The sequence below is a fragment of the Pipistrellus kuhlii genome, unplaced genomic scaffold, assembly GCF_014108245.1.
Source record: "Pipistrellus kuhlii isolate mPipKuh1 unplaced genomic scaffold, mPipKuh1.p scaffold_m20_p_8, whole genome shotgun sequence".
Lineage (NCBI taxonomy): Eukaryota > Metazoa > Chordata > Mammalia > Chiroptera > Vespertilionidae > Pipistrellus > Pipistrellus kuhlii.
Window position 1 is genome coordinate 47,444,380 of NW_023425584.1, and position 27,466 is coordinate 47,471,845.

A 27,466-nucleotide genomic window follows, 5' to 3' on the forward strand; every position below is an offset into this window, starting at 1 on the left:
GTGCCTCTGACAAAATAACAATGTGGGGAGGGTGCAGAGAAGTACAGATGATTGATGGAGGTAGAAAGGTGGCCATGAGCAGTCACCATTGGTGTCAGAGTTTGGAAATCTCAGTCAGAAGCTTCATGAAGCTGCCAAAGGGTTAAGGGGATAATGAGAGCAGTAGGAAAGGTAAGAGAAAACAAGGAGCAAGTAGGATCCATGAACTTAATCTGAGTATTATCACCAAAATCAACCCACTATTCAATCAATAAGCAATTGATGAACTCCTATTGTGTATAAGAAATAAGAATTTTTTAAAATATAAGATATGATTCCTGTCCTCGAGAACATTTCAACCTACACGGGAGTACAGGACATGTCAGATCCAGAGCTACTTTAAAGAAAACCAAGCAATGGACAAATATTTGTTTAAAACAAATAGACTATATAGATTTTCTTCAAAACAGACTTCCTTTAAAACTGAGTTTATTGTTTACTCTGGGATAGGCTTCTTCATATGTATAATGGCTTTGTTTGGGATAGATGTATAATGATGTTCTGATAATAGGTCTACATGATATTGGTGAGAGAACCAGGATGTAAAAAAAAAAAAAAAGGTGTAATCAAACCTTAGACTATTTCTTAACCCATCTCATGGTCTTATGTTTCCTCTAAAGGCTTTTCTTCAAAGTCCTAACAATTAGCAACTATTATTAAAACTCCATGCATTCTTTAAAATGTCATTTTTAAGGAATGTGCTTTACTAGAGCTCCTCCTAAAATGTCCTAATTACACATTAGATTCTAAGATGTAGATACACATATTAAATATAGCTATAGACATACACATATGTATTTTCCAGTACCCACATGCATATTCATGTATACGTACACATATCTATAATATACACATATCCACAACACATACACACACACACACACACAACTAACTAAATGGGCAATACAAAGACATATAAAAGAATTTTGCTATAAGCACAAAGAAAGATTGTTTTGACAGAACTGGTTCCTTCTTGCTTTATTCTGTATGGATAAAATCAAATTCACAATTACCTGTTCAGAAATTCTCTTTTCTAACATAACAGGTATCTACCTTAAATTTCAGACTTTTTGCTGAGGTGTTAAAATTATTAGAAAGAATCATGTGGATTCTTTTTCATCAGATATATGGTAACCATCCTACCAGTTTATGGAGCCTATACTAGACCCAGACTTTAAGCATTTGCTGACCTTTATTATCTCGATGAAGTTCCTATTTTTAAGTCTAAAAGGCATTACCCATGCAGGCTGTTGGCTGGGACATGCATTGACACTAATAATGCCCACTATTTCCCAGTCCCTCTGTGCACCAGGCTTTTGCACACACCACTCTCACAGGCATAATCTCATGCAGCAGGGCAGTGCTAAGTAAAAAAAAATGGATCTATTTAAAGTAGTTTCCAATTGTACAGTAGTTTTAAAAACACAAATATATTAGAAACAGTTACACAGGAATATTTGGAAACTTCCCACATGTAGGCATACACAACAGTCTCTCCAGAAACTATCTAGAACAGTGACAGAGCTAGACTTTCTTTTCTATTCAATTTTCTTTTAGTATTTGAAGTATGGCTTACTGTTAAAAAATATATCCTAGTATTGACCCGTTAGGTTAAATAATGTCTATCTGAATATTTTTGTCTCAAATTCTGACTGAAGCTAAGATCATCCCCATTTGGTGAGGCTCGGTGAGAAAAAGTTAGATAAATAATCTGAAGAAAAAGATTAAAAAAAAGTCTTTGATTCATTGATATCCATTGAAAATGTATACAGCCATACATATTAGAATAATGATCTAATAACTAAAAATCATAACTAATTTATTAAGACAATTACGTACCATTATTATGACAAGTATTTCTGAGTATTTACCCTACGTCAGACAGGGTGATTTATATTCATTATCCTCTCACTTAAAATTAATAATACACCCATTTTATAGGTAAGGTGGATAAGCAGGGAAGTATTCAATAATTTACCGGTATCTAAAACTAGATAGCTAGTAATTAGTATTCAAGGATTTGTACAGGTCTGCAGACACCAAAGCCCACACTCTTTTCACTATGTTGTGGTGTCAATATTAAAAATCTCAACTCGCCCAGCTGGCATGGCTCAGTGGTTGAGCCTTGACCTATGAACCAGGAGGTCACAGTTTGATTCCTGATCAGGACACATGCCTGGGCTGTGGGCTCGATCCCCAGTGTGGGGTGTGCAGGAGGCAGCCAATCAATGATTCTCATCATTGATGTTTCTATCACTCTCTCCCTCTCTCTTCCTCTCTGAAATCAATTAAAAAAAAAAAAAAAAAAAAAAAAAAAAAAACTTCAACTAAACCAAAATGCTACTGAAATTTGAACCACCACTCATAAAAACTCAAAAACCCCCAAAACACTCTTCTACTCCATCCAACTATTTCTTCACTCCAACCCCACCTACTCCCAAAAGATAGGTTTACTCAGTTTAAGCTGAATCAAAAATAAAGAGCATTAAAAGTAATGTCAATATAAAATATAAGTATTCCAGCATTTAAATAATAACTTTTCTATAAAATACAGTAGAATAACTGAGGGGCCAGTACAAAGGAGTAATGAAGGTGCAAAAAAATGCACCACGGTCAGCACCCTATCTGGGTACCAATGTGTTAGAGCATCTTAGTTGTACACAAAACCAACCTAAGAGCCTGTTTTGGAAACCATTGCCATGTCCAGTAAACCAGTGTTAGGAAGAAAAGCAGGTCCAGGAAGTAATTAAGAAATGAGTGCTTTTACAGAGTACTCTGAGAAAAAGGACTTTCTAATAAACTTTATCTACTTACTACAGTGAAATTTTCCTACAGACTTCCTTCCCTCATTTACATATCTGTGCAGGCCTATTCTTTTTTTCTTTTTTTTTCCTTCCAAGCCCCTTTGCCCTTTCAATCATGAAGCATATTACTCCACTGTCAGTGCAAAGCAGTTCCTAACAACAGGGAACCCAGCTGGGATAGGAAGAGGGCAGCAGGCTCATGCATTAACATAATAATCCAACTGTGTTCCCATAGGCCCTTAGGGCAGACAGCATATTAGGTAGGCCTCCTGTGCAGACCCTAGTGGAAGCTGCCTGATCACCTGCCTATCAACCTGTGGCAGCCACAGCCGGCTCAATAGCACCAGCTCCTGCCAAGCAGTGGTGCCCAATTACCTTACTACGAAAGACAGAAATCCATTTTTCTATGTCTGTTTAATATACTCAATGCATTTTCTTATTTACAAAGTTGAATCTAGGTTTCTGCATCGTTTCCAGGGGACTGACTTACTGCCTTTTAACTTTTAAAAGACTTGTTGTCTAAAGGCCCTATCATGGCAGCAGGCAGGAATGAGACTGAAAACCAAATTTCAAATTCAAAAGCCCAGGTTGATAAAGCTAACTGCGTGGTCACCAGTCACTTAAATATTCTTTCATCCCCCATAGCGAGGACTAGAGGCCTGGGTTAGACCTGAATGGCAGCATCACTGTTTCCTCAAGGAGACAAAGTTAGGGGAAATCCTGCCCAATGTCTTCTTTTTAAAATTCACATCCAAGCATATTCTAAGGTTCCCACAAAGGCTATCTGTGCACCCTGATCCCCTCACGTAGAGAATACCTGGATTGCTACAACTGGCTGAAGGAAGAGGGAATCACAAGGGATGTGCCAAGATTATTTTTTTAATCTCTATTATTGAAGACGGGGGGGGGGGGGGGAAGCTGGCCCATTGTATGCTTTTTACTGTTTGCATGTATGAAATCCATGTTTTATATTAATGCTGCTCAGCTGTGTGATTTTCTTTACAAGCCACAATACCCATCAAAAGAGGAAAAGCCAACGGCTATATTCCACTAAAGCAGGGGTGGAGAACCTCTTTTTTCTGCCAAGGGCCATTTGAATATTTATAACCTCACTTGAGGGCCATACAAAATTATCAACTTAAAAACTAGCCTGCCATATTTGGTCAAACATTTAATTAACTCACCCCTAATGCCTTGGCAGGGCCAGGCCGAATGATTTCACAGGTCTTACATGACACGTAGGCTGGACGTCCCCCAGCCCTGCTAAAGAGATGTGACTTAAACATTTACACGTTACACAGATCCTTAAAACATCACAAATAGACGTTTGAAATTATTATTCACTTCAGTGAATTAAACACAGCAGCCCCATTCCTTGACAAAATGTACCCTTATAAAGGTGGCAAAAAAAGTGCATAATTTTGGGTGAAAAAATACTTTTGGAAGTATTCCAAATAATGCAATTTAAAAGAGCATAAGGCTAAACCAATGTGACTAGAGAAACATTTTCAACTGATCAAGTATATCGAAAAGAGAGAGAGAGAGAGAGAGAGAGACAGACAGAGAGAGAGAGAGAGAGACAGAGAGAGAGAGAGTTTCTAGAAAATTTTTTTTATGGCTATTTTAATAAAAAATAAATCGAGTCAAAGGTGCATTTATCTAACATTTCTAAGAATTTTAAATGTTTGGGAACTAGTACTATTATTTAAGCCAACCAACTTGATATGCTTTATGTGCATTCTAATAATTATGCAAAAATTAAGTATTAAAGGGCCATTTTTGTACATGATGATGGTTTTCACTGTCACACTCACCTCTGTCACTTTAGCATTAATGGTTTGTGCATTCATTAATAGATGATGGTGTAGCCATTCAACAATTTGTCAATTCTGTGGAATACCTCCAAACATACCACACAGGTTTTTATATAAGGTAAATGTCCTCATTAGGAACAAATTTGTTTGCTCTTTACCAAACAACCAGGGAAAAATTCAAATAAAAAAGGAAAAAAATACTAAAAAAACTTTTTTTTTTATTCTTTTCCGAGTAAATCCTGAGCTTTTGAGGGGTCTCTAAACAACACACTATATTATACATTGCTGGAAGTATAAATACAAAATATTAAACTCTATAATAAATATGAATGCTTAGTTATGTATTAAACAGCAAAATTATACATATCTTCTTCTTTATTATGACTAAATTTAATGCATATTACAAGTCATTAAAGGTAGAAACCTGATTTTTGGTTAATAAACAATAAACAGCCATGTGGTGTCAGGATAAATGGTAGACTTTACCATTTTAATTCCTTCAAGAGGTATGCTTCCATTCTAGGGTAAACAAAAGAAAGGCATTTACATAAAATGGAAATCTAGCCGAAACCGGTTTGGCTCAGTGGTAGAGTGTTGGTCTGCAGACTGAAAGGTCCCAGGTTCGATTCCAGTCAAGGGCATGTACATTGGTTGCAGGCACATCCCCGGTAGGGGGTGTGCAAGAGGCAGCTGGTAGATGTTTCTCTCTCATAGATGTTTCTAGCTCTCTATCCCTTCCTCCTCTCTGTAAAATATCAATAAAATATTTTAAAAACAAATAAATAAAATAAATAAAATAAAATAAAATGGAAATCTATCTATTCTATTAATAAGAACTTGATTTTAACTTAAACAACAACTATGCAGCTAGAATAATTTGGTCTCTAAAGGATGGTAGAGAAGGAAATAGAGGGCAGAGCTTACTATTATTTCTAGCATGAGCTACTGAATTTTAAATGAGGTTAAAATTTAAAGAAAACTAACCATAAATGAAGAAAAGTATTATCTCTAAATTTAAATGGGAGTAAATAGAAATAGCAAGTGATGTGAAAAAAGCCATATTATGTGTAAGTATGGAACACCAATTTTTAAAACTGCCCCCTCCCCTCCCTGCAGCAGTTCCTTTAGGCTATATTTTCCTATATTTAAAATATACCACATATTCATTTTTTTCCTACTCGGAGCCTTCCCTTCCCTTCAGAGAAGTGCTCAGAAAGGACCCTCCCCTCCCTGTGGAAAACAATTTGATTCTGAAGGACACTGTGCACCAATTCAATTTGGTAGTGTAGATATGGCTTCAGAGATGGTGTGCAGCGAGTGTATTTTGACATTTCTGCCAAGGATGAGATTAAATATGAAATATCAAAATTACACGTTAAAATAGATGCCATTTTACTTTGTTTCCTACTGAATAGCCCTTCAGCTGTTGAGGCACACACATTTTTCCCCAGGCAAAATCCCCAGGCTAAAATAACTAAGCCTTGAATCTTCAGGAAACCTGGCTTCCCCAACATCATTCTGAGGTGTCTGATTATCTATCAGCTGTAGTTTCATTTCATATTTAATCATGTAAATCTTACATGAAAAAGGAAAAGTGCTACACTTTTCTGTCAACTGCTCCGATTGGACACAGTCCATGACAATGCTTAATTTTCTGTTTCTTCTTTTTTAAATGTTGATCTTTGTTTTAGCAATAGAGTAAGAAGAGTCAAGAATTCAAGAACTGATAATTTTTATACTCAAAGCATAACTTTCCTTCCAGGACTGCCCTCTCCAGCAGCTCACTACCCCACATTGGCCACTGGGGAAAGGACTTCCCGTCTGCTGAGATCTAATTCTGTCATGTTAGAAGGTCAGTAACAAGATGTTCCAAGGCCATCACTCAAGACCTCAGGTGAGAATAAACACATGTAAATTAGCACTAAAAATATTTATCAAACCAATAAAAAAGTAAATAAATAAGTAGCTCTTACAATCTTTCAGGTCATCATAGATTTAAAAACATTCTTTTTGTTTGCTTGTTTGTTTTAAGGCACATTTTTATTTGCTGATAATAATTGGTTATTAGTAACAAAATAGATAGCATTTAGCATAATTGCATTAGATATTTTATCTTCTTTAGCACTTTTGGAATGATTTTATTTTTAAAAAATTTTAAACATATTTTGAATCTTTTTTGTTGAAAGTATTATATTACATAAGTCCCTTTTTACCCCCATTCAGCTCCCCACCCCAGACCCTCACCACCCCACTCTCTGCATCCATGGGTTTTATATATATACCCATACAAGGTCTTTGGTTGACTACCTCCCACCCACCCACCCTTCCCGCCTTCCCTCCGAGATTCATGCTATCATGTTTCTGGACCCACTCCACTCATCAGTTTATTTTGTCAATTAGATTCCACATATGAGTGAGATCATGTGATATTTGTCTTTCTCTGACTGTCTTATTTCACTTAGCATGATACTCTCCAGGTCCTTCCATTTGGTCTCAAAGGGTAAGAGATGAGGAAAGGACTTCCTCTCTGCTGAGATCTAATTCTATCACATTGCAACCTCAGACTCTCAGGCAACTTTGAGTCCAAGATCACCATTTTAATCAGTAACAGATGTTCCAAGGCCATCACTCCAAACCTCAGGTGAGAGAGAATAAATAGACATGTAAACTAGAACTAAAGAAATTTATCAACCCAGTGAAAAAGTAAATAAATAAGTAGCTCTTAAAATCTTTCAGATCATCATAGATTAAAAAAAATTAAGGTTAGACACTTAACTTCAAAGCTTTTGAAGCTAAGATAAACTAAAATGTATATTGAACCATCATATTCTAACAAAGCCAACTAGATCTATATCATAAACATTTTTATTTAGCACATAATTCTATCACAGCAAAGTTTACAGATTACTACCTCAATACCCACTCAAGTACTAAACCATTTTGCATTAAGTTATTAAAGAATTTTAAAAAGGGATCTTAGTTGCGTATTCTTACAATTTAACTGTTATTTCAAATCAGTACCCATCCTGGAAGGCTACAGGCAGAATGCTGAAACAGAATTAATGAACTAAAAATGGAAAAGAGAAACAATAAATGACAGGGCAGAGAGTGAGATAATATACAAAGAAAACTGAGTAAGGAAAACAGAGTAAATAAATAAAAAGCAGAAAATAGAGAACTACTGCTCTTCACGTCCTCAAAGTTGATAATATCTATTTTTTAAAAAGCATAATTAAACAATTCCCTGTGCATAGTGATGTGAGAGAGATGCCCCACCCAGAGATGATACTGACAGTAATGCTCCTGAAGGTGAGTAGGAGATGAGGAGAAGAGAGGAAAGGGGGAAGGTAGGGGATAGAGGGGGGAAAGTGGGAGAGAGCACCAACAGCCAATGAAGTAACCCAAGCTGAATACATTATCAGGTTAGTGCCCAGCAACCCTGGCAACTTATAAAAGATGAAAAGAGAAGTTACCCTTTGGTTTTCTCCTTAACAACTCCCTATTTTTTGTGTGTGTGTGTGTGTGTGGGTGGGTGGGTGTGTGTGTGTGTGTCTGTGAGGTGACTGTCTTATGAGTGAGGGGGAGAGGGAAGGCATGTGAGGCATTGCATGAAAAGGAGAACAACAACCCCTAAACCCCAGCACAGTGGGATGCTACTTCCACCACTGAGCCTTAGTCCTGAAACTTGGACTCCCATTCCCTCCGGTGAGAAATGGACAATAATACTGTGGTACTAAGAGGCGATTTGTTACTCTAAATACAACTTGCTTAAAGTAAACTATTGACTGGGGCTTAGAACTATTTACAGTACAGTGGTCACAACTGACTCAACTTGAATTCAAAGTAGAAAACAGACAAGCAGACTGGTGAGAAATGGACAAGTGGTGTTCACAGTATTCACAGCAGGTAGCCAGTAGCAGGAACCCAGGTGTAAGAGTGAAAACACAGATCACCCACCCTTTGTCACTGAATTAACAACAAATTCTGCTCCAGGGGGAAAAATTCAGTTGGCTCTCCAGTTCTTTGTGCAAGAAGCCAATTTTATTCTTGCTTCAATACTGAAGTCTAGAAACAGTGATAAGTCAATGAATCCTTATGAACAGCTGCTAGAGCTTCATTTTCCTCAAGGAGTTAAAGGAAGCCTTGACCACGACACAAAGAATATGAAATCTCTGCGCTCTATTGCTAACACATATCTCCAATTAGGCTTAAAGACATTTTTACAGCTCTTATGTCAAGGGTAGATGGCTAGATGTTAACGAATGTGTTGCAGCACTTCCCTGCTGAAGGTGGCTAATCGTGCTCTCAATAACAGTGGTTTATGATTGTATCTCGGGAATGCAGGAGTAAGGCCTGTGCACAATCCTGTTGTTCTGTGATGATGCTGAACAGACACAAAAACAAGTGGCAAAGCCAACCAAAACCTTTTGTTCTCTCTTTTGATTCTCTCCTCTAGAGGCTAAGGCATCAAAAGTTATCATCAGATTTTTACACATCCTTTGGAATAAATTCAGCTATACTTTAGGATGAAGACTAACTCAAAATAGTCAACGTATTCCTATTTTCCAAATTTTTTGTATGTGGAAACAATGTAAAACTGGATCTGTAAAGCGAACAGGTGAAGGAAAGCAAGAATTTTTAATCAGCATTTCATTATAACACCAGTGTGAAAAGAAGTCAACCATTAATAAGGTACCACTTTCCCACCACTGGGATTTATTCTGAATTCGTTTTAACGCCAGGAAGCTATGACCTAAAAATCTCCACTCTGAGGCAGTTAAGAGTTGAAATAACACTACTTCAAAGGTAAGGATTGGAGCTTTAAGAACAGCTCTTTGTACACAAACACCACGGAGTTCCAGACTGTTGATTTGTAATCTTCACTTCAAAACATAAGGCCAATTTTCATGATAATGGATTGCACACTGGATAGCATATCTATTTGGGGGATGAATAACAGCCTAGAGATTTCAATCAAGCACATGAGTGCCTTTTCATATCTCTTTTTTTTGGTATGTGCACATCTCAAAAGCACACATATCAAAAAAGGAAATAGTCACTAAAATTTAAGGTTACTCCAACAAAAGGGTTAATTAGAGAAACAAATTTCCTCAGACTGTTAATATTGTAACAGGAATGACACATACTATGTGCCCATAAGTAATTCTCAGGTATCTTTGATCTTCAGCCCCACGTGGTTTCTGTTGCCTACTGCAGCCTGGCCTCTGGGACTCTCTCAGAACCAGACATCTGGCTACTTTGTTGTTTTAGACTAATCTCCTCCCAGGAGAGCTCAAGAAATGACACCAGGCAAGGAAGGTCCTGGCAAGGGAAAAAACATTATGGCATTAGCAGATTTTCTTTTCCAGTGGACGAGAGTATCAAAATTGTCTTCAAATTTCTACGGAGGTCTTAGGGGCTCTTCTGTTCTGTGGTCGTACTCCGGCATAATTTAAGTGAAATGTACATATTATATCTTTAAGGCCCATCAATCATCTTTAAGAATTCACTGAATGTTAATCATAGAATATTGTAATGTGTAGGAGAAAGTAGTGGGGGAAAATACAAATCAGATTAATTCTTCACCCATCTGTTAGGGTTGGGTGATGGCTGATAAAACAAAGATTTTAATTGTTAGCTGAAGGATTACACCAAAATTGTGGGATAAGGACTCAAATTTGCAAATACAGTTGCATGCCTCCCATTATGCCAATTCCCATGCTGCTGCTTCTTTCAACTGGATTTTTTTTTTTTTTTTAAAGAATCTTAGCTACTGATTTACCAGAAAGGTTTTATTAATGTGTGCGTCTGCACAGTGCCTCTGAGGTAACCAAGAGGGATCAAGAAGAAGTGATATAAGCTTTAAAACACACAGATATGGTCAGGACAAAATGTTATTTTTGAAGTAACACAGATCATCAATATATTTCCCAAGGCAACAAATACATCAACAGCTTAAAACCTTTTTAAGGATTACTGCTCAATCCCAAAATCTATACATTCTAAGAAAAAATAATTTACCTTTTGTTACACAAATAGAATATTTGCCATGTGGGATAGCTGCTTCATTTGTGAACTTTAATGTTTTATCCTAAAATCACATTTCATTTATTCCTAATACAGTCAGGTAATATATGAAATCAAATGTTACAGTACAATATAATATTTATATTCTTATACAAGATAGAAAATCACCAAATTGCTAAAATATATAATGCGCTCATCACATACCTACAGCTAAAAGAAAGTCCTTGTTTTACATTTGAATTATCTTTACAATATTCAAAACACATAACTATAGAGTGAGTTCTACCTTCTACTGTATTTCATAAGTTAATGATACCAAAACCCTATTTTATCATAACACCATATACTCTGTTAATATCCATTATAATTTCCAATGCAGATAAAAATTGTCAGAAGATGCATGTAAGAAAGGCAATCTTAGGCCATAATTATTTATTTATGATTAAATAATTTCCCAAGTAAAGAATTCCCCAATAAAAGAATTACATTACAGAAATAAGCCAGTCACAAAAAGAAAAATATTGTATGATTTTTATAAGGTTTCTAGAATAGTCAAATTCATAGACAGAAAATAAAGTTGGTTGCAGGGGCTTTGGGGAAGGGAAGAATGGGAGTTATTGTGTAACAGGTAGGGAGTTTTAATTAGAAAAGATGAAAATTTCTGCAGGTGGATAATGAAAATTCAGAGGTCTTTGTTTTCAGTATCTCTCCTTAACCAAAGATGCACAAAGTTTGTGAGAAGCATCACCAATCACACCTAAATTTATACATTCTTATCACTATCATTCAAGAAATAGAAAAAAAAAAAATCAGTCCCAGAACACATTAGCAAATGGATTCCAGAGAGTATGTTTCCAAATTCCATTAGATGTCCAGAATTCTGTAGTTTGCTAAGCAACAAAACTATTTCTCAATATTAACCAAAATTTCTAGAAGAATCAACAGAGGTAGAAAATTTAAAACAACCAATGAGATGTTTTTTTCACAATACTATACACTATTAGGTTACAATGGACCCAGGAATTAATTCATCACTCCAAGTGCCTTCTTAATTTCATTATTTTGAATTATATTCAGTGTAGTTCCAGTGTTCAGTATACTTTTTTATATTCTATTATTTGATAACTATATTCATACATTTTATATTAATTGTGATTAACTTTAGCTGAACACAAAAGAAAATATACCAAATAACAACAGCTTGCACAGAGGTGTTCACTTTGATTTCAGGTAAAGAAGCCCAGAGATTGGTGATCCAGGGTTGGCATAGTGGCTCTAAGGGGAAAAAAAGACTATTCTTTTTTATTTTTTTAATATATTTTATTGATTTTTTACAGAGAGGAAGAAAGAGGGATAGAGAGTTAGAAACATCGATGAGAGAGAATCATCAATCAGCTGCCTCTTGTACACCCCTTACTGGAGATGTGCCCGCAACCAAGATACATGCCCTTGACCGGAATCGAACCTGGGACCTTTCAGTCTGCAGGCCGATGCTCTACCACTGAGCCAAACCGGTTCCGGCAAAAGAGACTATTCTTGCTACTCGACTGTCATTAGTGGGCTGTCTTGTGGACTAAGATTACTCTAGTCATCGAGTCAACATTCCAGTAAGCAGAGAGAGGAAAGAAAAATGTCAGCTGTGCCACACACTTTCAATAAAATGTGCTGGTTGTAACATATAATACTTCCATTTACACTTCCCAGGACACACCTGGGTGACATGGCCACTAGAATGCCGGGCAGTTCTAGCGCATATGGTATTTAGCTCATGGCAGTGCACCCAGCTGAAAGTTTGGGTTCTGTTCTAAAGATGAGGAAAGAATGGACATTAGACAGCAACCAGAGGTGTCTGACACATATTAACTAGGATAGTCAGTTAAATGCAACTACTATTATAGATAAATAAATGAGTTCTCAAAAAAGGAAAAGCAAATTCATTACTATTAGTGGTATCTGATTAGTACAATTCAGATAAAAGAATGGGAATTATCAATAAATCACCATGATGAAAGAAAAATTTTAAATTGGGTCAGTATGATAAAATAATATCCAATTAAAGGACAGACACAAGGAATTTCCTTAAGTATGAATTAAGTACTTACTAAATATTACTAAATAAATAAATAAATCAGACATCTACCAATGAGTTCATAGTCTGTGTTGGCTTAGACTGAGTCAATGTGGAGACCAGGCATAACTTTAGGTTTTGACTAAAGTCTATGATTTTCCAAGACCCTAACCCTTACCTCTTGCTGCTACTGAGGAAAAAATGTAGGAAAAGGAACAAAAGAGTGTAAATCAGGATTATCTAACTAAACAAAGTGGGAAAGATCACATTTAACTCCTAACATCCAAAGTAATAATACAACATTCGAAACTCAAGTACAAACCATAGGTCACGCATATAAGCTATAGAGAGAGCAATGATGAATTTATCCATGATTAACTATATCCAATAGACTTTCCAATCACAAACTGTTAAAAGGCCAGTAGTTGTCTAATAGCAATAACATAATTGTATAATGTTTTGTAATTTGCTACATGTTTACACAAAATTAATTTAATAATTTAAATAGATAACAATAAACATATTGCCAGGAGCTATCTTATAACTTAATCAATGGTGTGGATTTAGGGAGGAAAGTGAGTATTTATTAACAGAGTTTCTAACATTGAAGTTAATTTTTTTCTTTATTTAAATGAGTGACATTTAAAGAAAAACCATGTCCATGGTGTCTTACAGTTTCAGATACCAGAATAACATTTGCTAGAAAGAAATCTACTTGCAGCTGTGTTCCTGGGTACAACAGGCTTCTTGGTGGTGGAGTTTGGATCTGTGGTACCAAAGCAAATTCAAGACAAAAGGCCCCTCATGTTTGGGGAGTAGTAGGAACCTCAGCTTTGCTTTTACTTTCTAGACATGCACAGAATGGAAGTTGCTGAGATAGTTATGGAAAATCTCCCAATGGCTAGGGCAATAGCGACCTTTTCTTTTAACTCTATAGCTGCCATGATGTAGGACACACAGGCTTGGCCTACCTGTGCCCCTAACCCACCTATACCACCCAAGTGTTTGGTTATTCCACTCACATTTTATGTATCTACTTGAGGCTCAGTGCATGAAATTTGTGCTCTGGGGCGAGGGGGAGGGGGAAGTGTTCCTCAGCCTGGCCTACACCCTCTCACAGTCCAGGACTCCTTGGGGGTAGTCTGTCTGCCAGCTTAGGCCCGGAATTGAGCCTAAGCCGGCAGTCAGACATCCCTCTCACAGTCCGGAACCCTTCACTCCTTACTGCCCGCCTGCTCACTCCTTACTGCTCGGCTCACTTCTCCTTAGTGTTGCCACAGAGGCGAGAGTGGCTCCCGCCACCGCTACTGTGCTCGCCAGCCATGAGCCTGGCTCCTGGCTGAGTGGCACACCCCCTGTGGGAGTGCACTGACCACGAAGGGGCAGCTCCTGCATTGAGAGTCTGCACCCTGACGGTCAGTGAGCATCATAGTGACCAGTTGTTCCACCATAATGGTCGCTTAGGCTTTTTTATTATATAGATGGGGCAAGGCAAAGTTTTAATTCTGCCGTTGACCAAGTATAAGGCAGCAACATTTGCAGCTGACAACCTTGTCAGCATAATGCATGGCCTCCGTGGCCAGCCTGCACTCTTCACTTCCACATGCAGGTAAGTCTGTTCATCGACTAGACACTGGGACAGAATTTGTGAGCAGCACCCCTCCCAATCAGACTCATTCTCTTGGATCATCCAACCATCTTGTTATCTGAACCCCACTGGGAAGGCTTTTATAAACTACCCTAACCATCAGATGGACCTGAAATCCTATCTCTTCCAAGAGCTAACTTTCTAACCCAGTGGTCGGCAAATTATTAGTCACAGAGCCAAATATCAATAGTACAATGGTTGAAATATCTTTTGAGAACCAAATTTTTTAAACTTAAACTTCTTCTAACACCACTTCTTCAAAATAGACTCTCCCAGGCCACATGGTATTTTGTGGAAGAGCCACACTCAAGGAGCCAAAGAGCTGCATGTGGCTCAAGAGCCATGGTTTGCCGACCACTGTTCTAACCAGAACTTGGGTCCTCGCTCAAGCTCTAGGGACCTCTTCAGCCCCTCCTTACCCTCTTGCTCATTCACACTCAGCTGCTGTTCATGCTCCTGCTAATTTCCTCCTTTTCATTGCCAACCTCTGTGGAAGCAGACTAGGTTGGATTCTCTTTACACATTAGTTCCCCACTCAAATATTTGCTCAGTGCTCTGTAAATTTCAAGTGCTCAATAATTTGTTTAAGTTAATAGTACACTGACATTCATCTCTTAGAAAAATTTCAAGCCATCTTCCTTTTTTTTTTTTTTTAAGCCATCTACCTTTAGTGAGGAGCCAACAAAAGAGGTATTCTTTCTTCTGTGACTGATTTCTGGAGTTACACTGTTTTATCTGACACCCTGTATAATGGGGTGAAAGTGTCCTGGAGAAGGAGGCCACACTTCCCGGCTGTGTGACTTTCATCCAGTCACCTCACCGCTAAATCCTAACTTGACCAACTATAAAGATCAGGGTAATATAACATCAGTCCCACCTACTTCATATAATTATTGGAAAGTTATAAGAGGAAAATACAGGTAAAAGTGTTTCATAAGATATGCAACATAATCTAAATTTTATTTATTATAATAGATGACCTAAAGAAGCATTCTCATATAATTTTAATTCTACAATATATATACTAAAAACTTCCATGGAAAAATCACTATTTATTTTAAATAAGGAAAATTTATCTCATTATTTATTTTTTTAAAAATCAGGTATTTACTAATAACTTCTAATGTCAAAAATCATTTTTCCTATATGAGAAATTTACTTGACTAGATAGTTTGAGATCATCCCCAATAAAAGGGAAAAGAAAAATGACTAAAGTTCCCATTTTTAGCTACTAAAATGTCTGTGTATGTTTTTCATCATTTGATAGGTTTGAAAATGCATCAGCCTATAGAAATCTTTTCTTTCCTTCCAGGAAGAAATCAACCATGTAACAATATCTTCCTTCCTTCCAAGCATTAGAAGCCTTTTACTTCCTCCAGGCAACCATGCCAGCCGTTCTGGAGGACGACACCAGGTAAACAGCTGGGGCCGCTGATGCTGAGACAAAGCACAATAGGGGTGAATAACTGAGAGAAGTAAAAATATTACATGAGACAGCCAAGTATGTATCTTGATTTTTCTATAGAATTTTATGACTTTTGTATAAAAGCCTCTTTAACAAAGGACAAAGTAAAAATGGGTATGAATTATTGCCTTAATAAGGCATATTTAAATCAAGATACTGATGGGGCTCGATTTAAACAAATTCTTTCAAAAATATTAATCTATTCAAACATATTAGTGTCCCACTATATGTCAAGTACTGCAGTAGACACAGAGGATTCAACTGTGAATAAGACACGTTCCTTGCCTTCTAAGGAAAGGCTTAGTGAGATACACGGACACTCACGATATTCTGTGCTGCATGGGTCTGAGGGCTAAACAGCTCAGGAGTCTGGTGGAGAGAGGCAAAGCTTCCTGAGGGGAGGCTTGCGGTCACGTAAAACAGTCAAGGCCCACACAACTCCTTAGGGATCACTTTTTACCTAACTGCTGGCCTTTTGGTCTACTCAGGGGTCAAACTTTATTTTTCTCATCTGGGTAGTCCGGGCACCAAGCCATGTGTAGATGGAGAGCTCTTAGTGCCATCTGTCCTACCTCGTGTTAACTCGGAGACTGGCAGCAATGAAACCCAGGCGTTGTCAGCAGAATCCAGCTCCTCCTCTTTCTCGCTGTATAACTCTGCACAAGTTCCTTAATCCTTTTTTGGTGTTAGTTTCTCATCTATAAAATGGGATGATAATAGTACCTATCTCAAGCAGTTGTTAAAAGGAATTAATATACGTAAAGCACTGGGAACCAGGACTGACACATATCAAGTACTATAAAAGTACTGGCTAGCCTTATTATTTTGATGGCAAGAGCTTACTGTAATTGCCGTCATCTCTTACCAGGTTTAGCAGCTAGCTAAACTCACTCAGGGTGGAGGTTTGCCCACAACAGGTGAGAGTGCTTCCCAGAATTATGTGATGTTGCAGTTCTGAGCCATTCCAGCATCCTGCCGTTCCCTTTTCCCTTTCCCCTTTTCCCTTCTCAGTCAGAAGTTAGGGAAGCGTGGAACAGCACTAGCGCTTCTTCACATCCTGAGAGGCTCTGTCAACCAGCGGCTCCCCCCAGAGGGTAAAAGGCTCATTTAGCAAACAAGCTTCAAACTCAGTTAACTTCTTCCCTCTTTCTCTATTGATAATCAATGTTAATGAATTGGGCCTAAAGTTGTAAAAGTTCATCAACCATAGGCAATCGGTTTCTTAAAGCAGACTTTTTTTTTTTTTTTTTTACCCTCAGTCGTATTTAAACGCAATTTGAAAATTAAAAAATTTTAAAGAGAGCCACATAAATTGGCTCCAACAAAAACTAAATTTTGATCTACAAAAAGATAACACTATCAAACCAACGGAATTCATGTCTCTCTGTATAGACTACATGGTAGGTCCTTTAATGTTAATGCAGCTCTCGTTTCTCATATGGAACTGTGACTAGGGAGCCCACCTTTAACAGCAAGTGTGCAAACTTACAGAGGGTAATGGGTAACTAAAACTACTGAAGAACTGGAAATACCAAACTTTGGAGAACAGAAAGAATAAATGCATGCTAACAACACCCTAGGACCCATGCAATAGTACTTAGGAAGGCTTATTTGACAAGGATTAATGTAACTTCAAGTGAGAGTTAAGGCACATCAGTCCCTGTTGTCCTTAATAAGGGAGGGCCCCAAAAGTAGAAAACAGTTTTCAGAGACTGCCTCATTATAAACTTTAAAAAAAATATTAGTTCATGTGGACAAAGAAAGGGGTCACATCTTCAACCTGACAAGCTCGAGGGAGGCCTGCATGGTGAGCCTTCCAAACTCAGACCGAAAGTAACCACAGGACGGTCTGAACATAAAAGTTCCTAACTAAAAGCAAGTCATGGCTGGTAGTCCTGGCCTAGGCCTGTGGCTGCCTTGAAAAAGGTCAGCTTTCATCTTAAGTGAACCCAAGGCATTGTTCTTATGTATCTAGAATAACATACCTTTTAAATATCAGAGTAATTTTCTTTTCCGATCCCTCAAGGCATAACCGCAGGTACCAGAGCAGGAGACCACAGAACCCCTCATTGTTGTCTTGCTCCCACACACCCTCTCTGAGTGCTGAAAATTATAATGATTAACTATCCTGTACCCACCAATGTAAAGGAAGCATGTGTCCATTTTGACTTTTTATCCAGTCCCAGAAATTTCTCCACTTTGCTCTCTCCTGTGCCCTTAATCTACCATCAAAGGATTTCATATAGACCCTTCTTATGTCTCCTTCTTTTATTCTACTGTATTCTAATGTATAAAATAAGCTGCAAAACTGTCATACTCCGGAGTATTTTCTCAATCTGTTCCGATTTTGCTTCCCGGCAATTGTTGTCAAGTTTGGCTCAAAAAAAAAAAAAAAAAAATCCTCTACAAGTTTGGACATTACTTACGTCAACTACGTATAACTACACAAACATGATTTACCTCATGCGCAGAATTTCTCAGACAGCCAGGTGAGCAACGGTGAAAGAAGGCATAAAACACCTGCTTTGATTCTTTGGCACATGTGTCAGGTGTGCGGCAGCAAAGGGGTGATATTGTGCCACAGTGTGGTAAACCTGCATAGTCCAAATACTTCTCCAAGATCAGGACTGGTCCTATGTCTGTGGCAGAGTTGGACCCAAAAATCGGGATCAAAGGACTACAACTCCAGAGATAAGAAGGCCTCAGAAACAGAAATCTGGCGATGCTAAACATGGTGTTGCAAGATCAGGCCCCTGGAAGAGGCTCCCATTGGGGTGGGAAAGGAGTCAGTCAAGAAGAAAAGGGGTGAGGAGAGACATAGGACATTGGGGGCGAGTAGCCATGGGTCAGAGGCTGCAGCTGGGTCACGGAGGATGAGAACTGAGAACTGGCCACTGGCTTTGGTGAACGGAAATCACTGCCAAGCATCAAGAAGACACTCTTGGTTAAATTGATAGAAACGGAAGACAATGTGAGAGGCAAGAAAGGATTAAAAGAAAGGCTTCTAAATCAACACACAGAAATCTTGGGAAATCTAGGTATATTTCACACAAGTCTTACAGCAGTTAAAACAAACACACTCAACTCTTTCTAGTGATCCTAAGAGTGCTAACCCAACTCAGAAGATGAGACTGAAGTTAAAAGGTAGATATGGAAGAAGAGAGGGGATGGGGCATGTCATGCTGCTGCCAAAGAGAAAAATCTGTTATCATTTCCCAGATAGCACTGGAGCCCAGAGGGTAAACAGCGTACATCTGCCAGCAGGCTTGCAAGAGGGCTCAACACTGCCAGCCTTTCTCAGATACAAGGTTCATCCAAGACGCCATTGAACTTCCAATGCAAGCAAAAGCAGTAACGGCCCCATTTAGCAGAGGAGATGGGTGAGGCCCAGAAAGGCTAAGTGATTGCTGAAGATGACAAGTGACTGACAGATCAGATTTCCATCTCACTCTCAGTTCTCTCTCTCTCTGTTGATCAGATCTCCTCTAAATGCCTTTATAAATGTTTCAACGAATCGTATCTTCATTGGCAAGATCATCTCCCCACTGACAATGCAAAATAACCCTGACATGTTCCAGGCCTCCCTGATAAGACAGAAATTGAACTTGTGTCTCCATGAGGACTGTGATATACTTGATCTTTCACCTCTAGCAAAAACCATCTCATAGCTGTAACTTTAAAGTTAATACCGAGTTCTTCATTTGCTTTCAAAGCAGACAGGAAATCTTTTAAAAATACACTCAAGTTGCCATGACCTTCGTCTATGACTTAGAGTTCACCATATGTAATAATTTTCTTTGCTCAGGAGACATTCTTAAATTGTCTTTGAAGAGATTTGGGCACTAACCCCACTGATGAAATAAACACACACATACACACACACACGCACGCACGCACACACTTTTAGCTCGTTACCTTTCTACTATACCTGAAATCAGACCTTTCCTTAAAACATATTTGGAATTTACATGACTATCAAAGAATTCTAAAAACCTTCAACCTGCTAAGTAAAATATAATCAAAATGCCAGCTAAGTGTGTTTACATTAAAAGAAGCACTCTGTCCGAACCCGGAGTGAGGCAAGAGGACAGCCTCATACCCACAAGAAGCACAGTCAGGTCCCTAAACTGAAGCCCTGGCTGTCCCACACACTGAGTGGGGCTGATCTCACTTGGGGTGCATTTTGTTTTTTTCTAAATAAATATAAATAAATAAATAAATAAATAAATAAATAAATAAATAAAACCCCGACAATTTGATGATATGGGCCAATCTAAAGCCATTCTACTCTGTTTTGTCTATTTTTGTGAGGTTTACAACATAAAACAGATTTTTTAATAGTATAATGTCATACTAAATGCAGGGATCTGGAAGGCAGGCTGTAGATTTTATTCTCCTATTTATTTTCTCTGGTAGAAAATGGTGCCTACAAAAAGTGGATGCTTAACTATAGGCAAAGTGTCACATTCTATTTCTAAAGTGAGATGGAGGACAGTGGTGTTTATTATTATTATTACGCTTTAAACTATATACCAGTATATGTATTTAAAGATCTGTTTTTTAAAATTATGTTCTTGTTGATTTGAGAAAGAGAGAGAGAGAGACAGAGAGAGAGAGAGAGAGACAGAGAGATAGGAACATCGATGAGATTAGAAACATCGATCTGCGGCCTCCTGTACTCCCCCTAATGGGGGCTGAGCCCACAACCCAGGCATGTGCCCTCACTGGGAATCGAACAGATGACATGTTCATGGGTCAAGGCTCAACCACAGAGCAATACCAGGTTGGCTAAAGATCTATTTTTTTCATAATTTTTTAAGAAGTAGAATACTGAGGCCCATTCATCACACATTCTAATTCGATAGGTCTAAGGTGAAGATATTTTCCCCTAATCACCTCAGGTAATGCCAGTGGAGGTGATATACGGAATCCATTTTGGAAAAAAAAAAAAAAAACAAGCCAGGATATATAACATGCCTATAGTCAGTATGCTGCATTAGTGCTCAAGGTGCCTTATCTTCATGGTTCAAATTACCAGGCTCAGCCTCAAACACAGATAACATAGAGCTTGGCATAAAATATTACTTTCAGATATGACAGGAGACATCTTCCTAACTCGCCCTAATTTATATCTATTCTGATTCTTAATGCTTTTCTTTCTTTTTTCCTTCAGATATTTGAAGGCATATATTTTTACAAAGCTATACAGCTTTGCAACTTTACCTGAGAATTAAGAACTCAAACTGACAAAAATACCCAAGTTATAAAAACAGAAATTGTTTTGTAACTTCAACAATAGGTAATAAGGCTATTTTTAGGCAATGGCTTTTAGCTGAATCCTTTGCTATCTCAGCTTGCAAATAAATAAATAAACAAACAAACAAACAAACAAACTACTGAAATTAAAGAAGATAACACATCTTCTCCCAAACCCTACCTTTCTTGTTTTTTCATTAAATAGCAGCTAAAGTTATAGAAAAATGAAATATCTCTATAACAGTAGCATTAAAACTACATAGCACCTTCTCTACAAACTCTGGGAAATGATTTTCCCATTTCTTAAAAAAGAATCTTCTTTTATAAAAGGAATCTCTGTGGTAGTGACCACAAGGCAGAAGTTACTAATACTTAAATTTTAATACAATTATTTACTTGGCAAGTCCCATTAGGTTTTAAACCTCGTAAGGCTTTGGGGAGAGGGGAAATCATAGTTTTTAGCACAGAACTTTACATTTGGAATAGAAATTTAAACCAAACAAATGTATAGTTTCAAAGGAAGAATAAGAGCTTATACTATATCTCCCATGCTGTAAAAAAATAGAAAACATTTTTACCTATCTACTTTCTTATATTTAGAAATAAAATTAGGGTTCACCAAGTCTTATTACTTTTTTGATTATTTAAGAAAGGAGAAGGAATCCCGGGAAGTGCTAGGGAGGAGCAGGGCTGGCAAAGGCTCTGGTACCTTCTTGAATGGGAGACCAGGATGTAGGAGGTGAAGTCTTCGTTGCCAGGTTTCACAGGGCAAGCAGGACCCCAGCTCCTGAGGGACACAACTGTGGCCCTGAGAGAGAGTGTGTATCTATACCATTTCAGGGTCTTCTTCATCCTCTGAGACGTCCCACACTACACATCTCTCATCTGAATTGCCTCCCACTTGCAGCCACATCCTGTCTCCCTCTTCTCAGCCTTCCCCACCATGAACTAGGGACTCTGGTTCAATTTAAATAGAATTGTTCACTGTTTTATTTAATTTGTGTGGGGGTTTTTTAAGACAAAGTAAAAAAAAAAAAAAAGAGAGAGAGAGAGAGAGAAAAGACCTAAACCCTCTCTCTCCATCTGTCTTTCTCCATCTCTCTTCTCTCTCTCTCTCTCTCTCTCTCTCTCTCTCTCTCTCTCTCTCTCTCTCTCTCTCTCTCTCTCTCTCTCTCTCTCTCTCTCTCTCTCTCTCTCTTAATATGTTCATCAATCAGACCATGTCAACAGCATACTTTTGAAAAGTTACATTTAAAACACCAGAATAAAAAAATAACAATCACAAAAAAAAAATTTAGCTATGTTTCCAATATTTACATAAGTGTAGTTTAAAATTAAAAAGCCACAAAATAGGACTGCCAGTCAGATACACCCTTAACAGTCTCACTTTAATACCTAAAGCATACGCTAGCATCCTAGCGCCTTCACTGTTATGCATGTACATTGAGTTCCTTCTGCGGTTAGAAGTTACTATAAATTCTGTTGGCTCTCTGAAACAAAAATACCCAAGTTATAAAAACAGAAATTGTTTTATAACTTCAACAAAAGGTAATAAAGCTATGTCTAGCCAAAGGACAAGCTGTGAGTTTAAAGGATGCAATCACTTCCCACCCATGACAAAAACCTTCTGGTAATCAATAGTTTTATGGAGAAAAAAAAACAACAAAAACTTTAAAATGGAAGGCATATTAGTAACCGGGGGGGGGGGGGGGGGGGGGCGGGGGGGAATATATATATATATATATATATATATATATATATATATATATCTTCCTAAGTTATATAACAACTGTGCAAAATAAAACCAAGAGAATCATTTCAAACAACACTATTATGTCTGAATACATCCCCCAAAATCATTCAAGTACAAATATGCTACATAATCACATATGTTCTTTTATACATGAGGACATATACTAACATGTATATATACTGAAGATGTATATGTAAATATATGAGAGCATAAACTAAATGTTAAGTTTTGTAATACGAAGTGCAATAATAAAAATAAAGGTTTCTTACAAAAATTAAAAAAACAAAGATAGGTTTCTTACAGCCATAAATACTGCAAAGGCTAGTCAGTTTGAAAGGACATGGAAATGTGCCCAGCAATTTTCCTACTGTGTTGAAACCTCGTGGGAACAAAGCTGCTGCATGGAGACAGAAGAGTGAATCAAAGAGATGTAGACTCAGAACCGTCACCCAATGGCACCTGACACTGAATTCAGCTTTTGGACTTTTCATTTGCATGCACCAATAAATTCACTTTTCATCCACAGACTAGGTTAATCTTCCCTTAAATTTACTTCAGCAAAGCTTATATTCAGTTACTTTGTAACATTACTTTAGAAAAACATTAAACTTAAACTTACTATTTTTACTTGCTGGTCATATTCTTCCACAAATCTGACATAAGTATAAGAGTCTATTCATTTCATATCAGAAAATACGGCCAAACTGGACTTCACAAGCTTCATTTCTGAAGCTCAATTTTCAATATGTGTGAAAAGTTGCATCTTACTCCCCAATGCTTGATAGTCATGAAGACTCACCATACACACATTTAAAAAGCTAAACCAATGATATTAGAAAACAAAGGAAATTTTTGTAAACTCAACCTTATTAGCAAGTAAAATATCTACTGAGGAATGAACATGTAAATACACTTTTTATTGCTATATATTAATTACAAGAAAATTAGTGAACTTTGAACTTCTGCCAAAGTCATTTGAGAACAAAGAGGTTTTTTGGCCTTATGGCTCCTAAGGGAATCACATTAGAATGAAAAAGATAAATGACACATTTACACCCTTAACACCAGTCTCTGATATTACAAAAGAAACCCTTTCCTCAAATGATTTCAAAGTGATAGAAAATCAAAGCAGGAATCAGTCTGACTCTTATAACTCCTCTATCTCACTATTATTAGGTGAAAAAATTAGCTGGAATAATGAAACGCCAGGTTTCCAACTATCTGCCAATTCTATTCCTACACCAAAAAGCTAAATATGCTAAGAAAACACACACAACCATGATGCCTGGCTTCCCTTTTTAAATGAATGACTAAATCCCAGCGGGATCCTCAGTGCTGCCTGCAATGCTACCATACTCCCCAGCTAACCCACTCTCCTCAGCTCCGCGGTAATGGCATGTTTCTCCTCTCATCTCAAACATTCATAGCACTTACCCTGTCATCACTATCGGATGCTGAGAAAAATAAAAGTCATCCAGCTCTCTTTCTACTGTACAGATCCCAGCATGACAGAAACATGCGGTCATTTCTGTACTGAAAAATCTTAACCCTACATCCCACTTAAATACAACCTCAGTTCTCTATTCCCTTTATCACAAAGACCTCAAAATGATGTCTATAACTCTTATCTTTAATTCCTCTCTTCCCTTTTCCTGTTTTCCTTTAAACCTACTACAAACAAGCTTTTGCCCCCATATTCCACAAAAACCACCCTGGCCAAGGTTACCAGTAACCTTCATGTAGCTTGATTCAAGGGTCAATTCTCAGAATTCACCTTATGCCATTTAATCAGCAGAATTTGACATAGCTGATCATACCCTCTTCCTTCAAACACTTTCATCATCTGGTTTCAGGATACCATGATTTCTTGTTTTCTTTCCATTCCTCTAATTATGTTTTCTACTAGGAGAAATTTGTGCACTTGGGGAAGTGTCCCTCAGCCCAGCCTGCACCCTTTCCAATCTGGGACCCCTATGGAGGGATTGGGCCTAAACCAGCAGTGGGACATCCCTTTCACAATCCAGGACTGCTGCTCCCAACCGCTCGCCTGTCTGCCAGCCTGATTGACACCTAACTGTTCTCCCTTGCTGTCCCAATTTCTTCTAACTGCCCTCCCCTGCAGGCCCAGTCGCCCCCAACTGCCCTCCCCTGCAGACCATCTTGTGGCGGCCGTCTTTGACCACATGGGGGCAGCCATCTTAAGTGAGGGCATGAGAGTCAATTTGCATATTACTTCTTTATTATATAGGATGTTGCCTTTGCTGGTTAGTCCTCGCTGTCATGACCTCTTAATGATGGAGGGTCCCAGAGCTCAGCTCTTGAACCTGTTTCTTTTCTACCTATGCTCTATTCCCAGGTGATCTTCTCCAATCTTGGCTTGAAATACCATTTACTCACTGACTCTCTAATTATATCTCCAGTTTAGACCTGAACTCTCAAGTCTATATCTCTAATTGCTTTCTGGCATTTTCATTTGGATACATAATAGGTATCTTAATAAACACAAACTCTTGATCTTTACCCACATGGATGACATCTTTATGAGTGTTCACCAACATCCAGTTCTCTTCTCATTTGGGGCACATCAATGGCAACACATTGTGAAGCTATATGACTTGTTCTGGCCATTTTAATGTGAGAAGTGCCATGTACCCCTTCCAGCCTAGACAGTGAAAAGCCATTGGTGACTCTCCAATCTCTCTCTTTCCCTGCTGTGGCAACTATAAATGCTGTGAGTTCCATAGAAATAGAGCCTCCATTAACCAAGGTTCCTTAGTGACAGCAAAGGCATTCCAACTGACCCACATGGGACATGTACTATGAACAAGAAATAAACCTATACAGGTAGCCATCGAGATTTTGGCATTCTTAGTTATCACCAGACTGATGCCTCCCAAACCTGCTCTCACAGTACTCATTTCCATATCAGCAACTCCATCCTTTTAGCTGCTCAGTCAAAAACCTTGAGGTCATTCTTGACACCTGGCTTTCTCTCACATTCCATATCCAATGCATAAGCATATCCTGTGCCTTCAAAATGCATAAGGCATCCAACCTCATTTCAGTGCCTCCACTAACATCCTGCTCTTCAAGACTATGGTAAGAAATTGAAAAAAACAAACCGCACACTGGGAGGAAATATTTACAATGCCTATATCGAATGAGGGGGAATTAGATCCAGAATATATAAAACTTTCAAATCTCATCAATAAGAAAATGAAACACCCAATTAAAAAAAGCAAAAGATTTAACATACATTTTACTAAAAAAGACATGGATAGTAAATAAGCACGTGGAAAGATAATAACACTTACCATCACTAGTCACTGGAACATGCAAATTAAATTAAAGCCCCAATGAGATACCACTCCACACATATCAGAATGGCTGAAATTAAAGACTGACAATGCCAACCATTGCTGAGATGTAGAACACTGGAAACTCATACACGGCTGCTTGAAATGTAAAATGGTACAACCGCTTTTGAAAATACTTTGGCAATTTCTTAAAAAGATAAACATGCACCTGTGGTAAAAAGGAGAGTGCCTGCATAGTAAAAGAAATGGTTCAATTCAAAAACTATTTATAGTGATTTATAACTATTTATTGGTGATTCCTCCCTTGGTTAAAATGTACTAAAACAGCCATTCTACTGCTAAGAATTCCCAAGAGAATTGGAAGTTTATGTCCATGTAAAGATCTGTACACAAATATCCATAGCTCCAGCGTGGAAACTACCTGAATGTCCAACAACAAGTGAATGGATAAACAAATTGTGGCACATCCATACAAAATAATACATCTCAGCAATAAAAAGGAATATTATTGATACACACAATATAGATGAAACTCAAAATAATTATTCTAAGTAAAAAAAAAAAAGACAGGAAAAAAAGAGTATACACTGTATGATCCATTATATAAAACTCTAGAAAATGCAAACTAATGCACAGTGACAGAAAACAGATCAGTGTTTGCCAGGGGAAGAGAGGTGCTAAGAAAAACAGGAGGGAAGGATTACCAAAGGGTACAAGGAAACTTTTGAGGGTAATGGACATGTTCACTATCTGTGATTTCACAGATATACACTATTATACATATGTCAAAACATTAAATTGCTTAAATTTGTGCAGTTTATTGTATGTCAATAATACTTCAATAACCCTGTTTTTAAAAAGAATATAGCATGTGATCAAGAAATATTTTTGAAATTAATAAAATGGATGAAAATTAAAATAGATGCTGAGAAAGCAAACTCCTAAGGATGATTGAAGTGACAACACCTTCTATCTTTCCTTCTTCAGAAGTATTCTTTTCTATATGAGGGACTATCAGTGGAAAAGGGGAATAGGCTACTACAAAGCAAAGTGCCTTAGTACAAAGTTGTAGGGCCTTTCAACTCAGAAGAGCCACTTTTAAGTAGTTCTTTAAGTGAATAACTGCTATCCCCATACACAAGCACTCATCTTATGCCAGAGTCTGCTAGCTAGCAGCTGGATAATTTTTTTTAAACTTATCTTGGAAATCTGGCCTCATTTCCTTTTTATAAAAAAAAAAAATTATTGATTTTAAAGAGAGAAGAAGAAAGAGAT

At 37.7% G+C, this 27,466-nt stretch overlaps 1 protein-coding gene across 7 annotated transcripts in view; it reads right to left on the reverse strand.

Moving 5' to 3' along the window:
* Positions 1-27,466, reverse strand: part of SLC10A7 (solute carrier family 10 member 7) — a 189,001-nt gene that overhangs the window by 143,440 nt on the left and 18,095 nt on the right. The window contains exon 5 of one of the 7 annotated variants that reach the window (XM_045576287.1): positions 4,472-5,176. The exons of the other annotated variants lie outside the window; for them this stretch is intronic. Coding sequence (XP_045432243.1) covers positions 5,093-5,176 — 84 coding nt within the window. The 3' untranslated portion in view covers positions 4,472-5,092. Of the gene's footprint in view, positions 1-4,471; positions 5,177-27,466 lie in introns of those variants that run through there. 7 annotated transcript variants of the gene reach the window in all.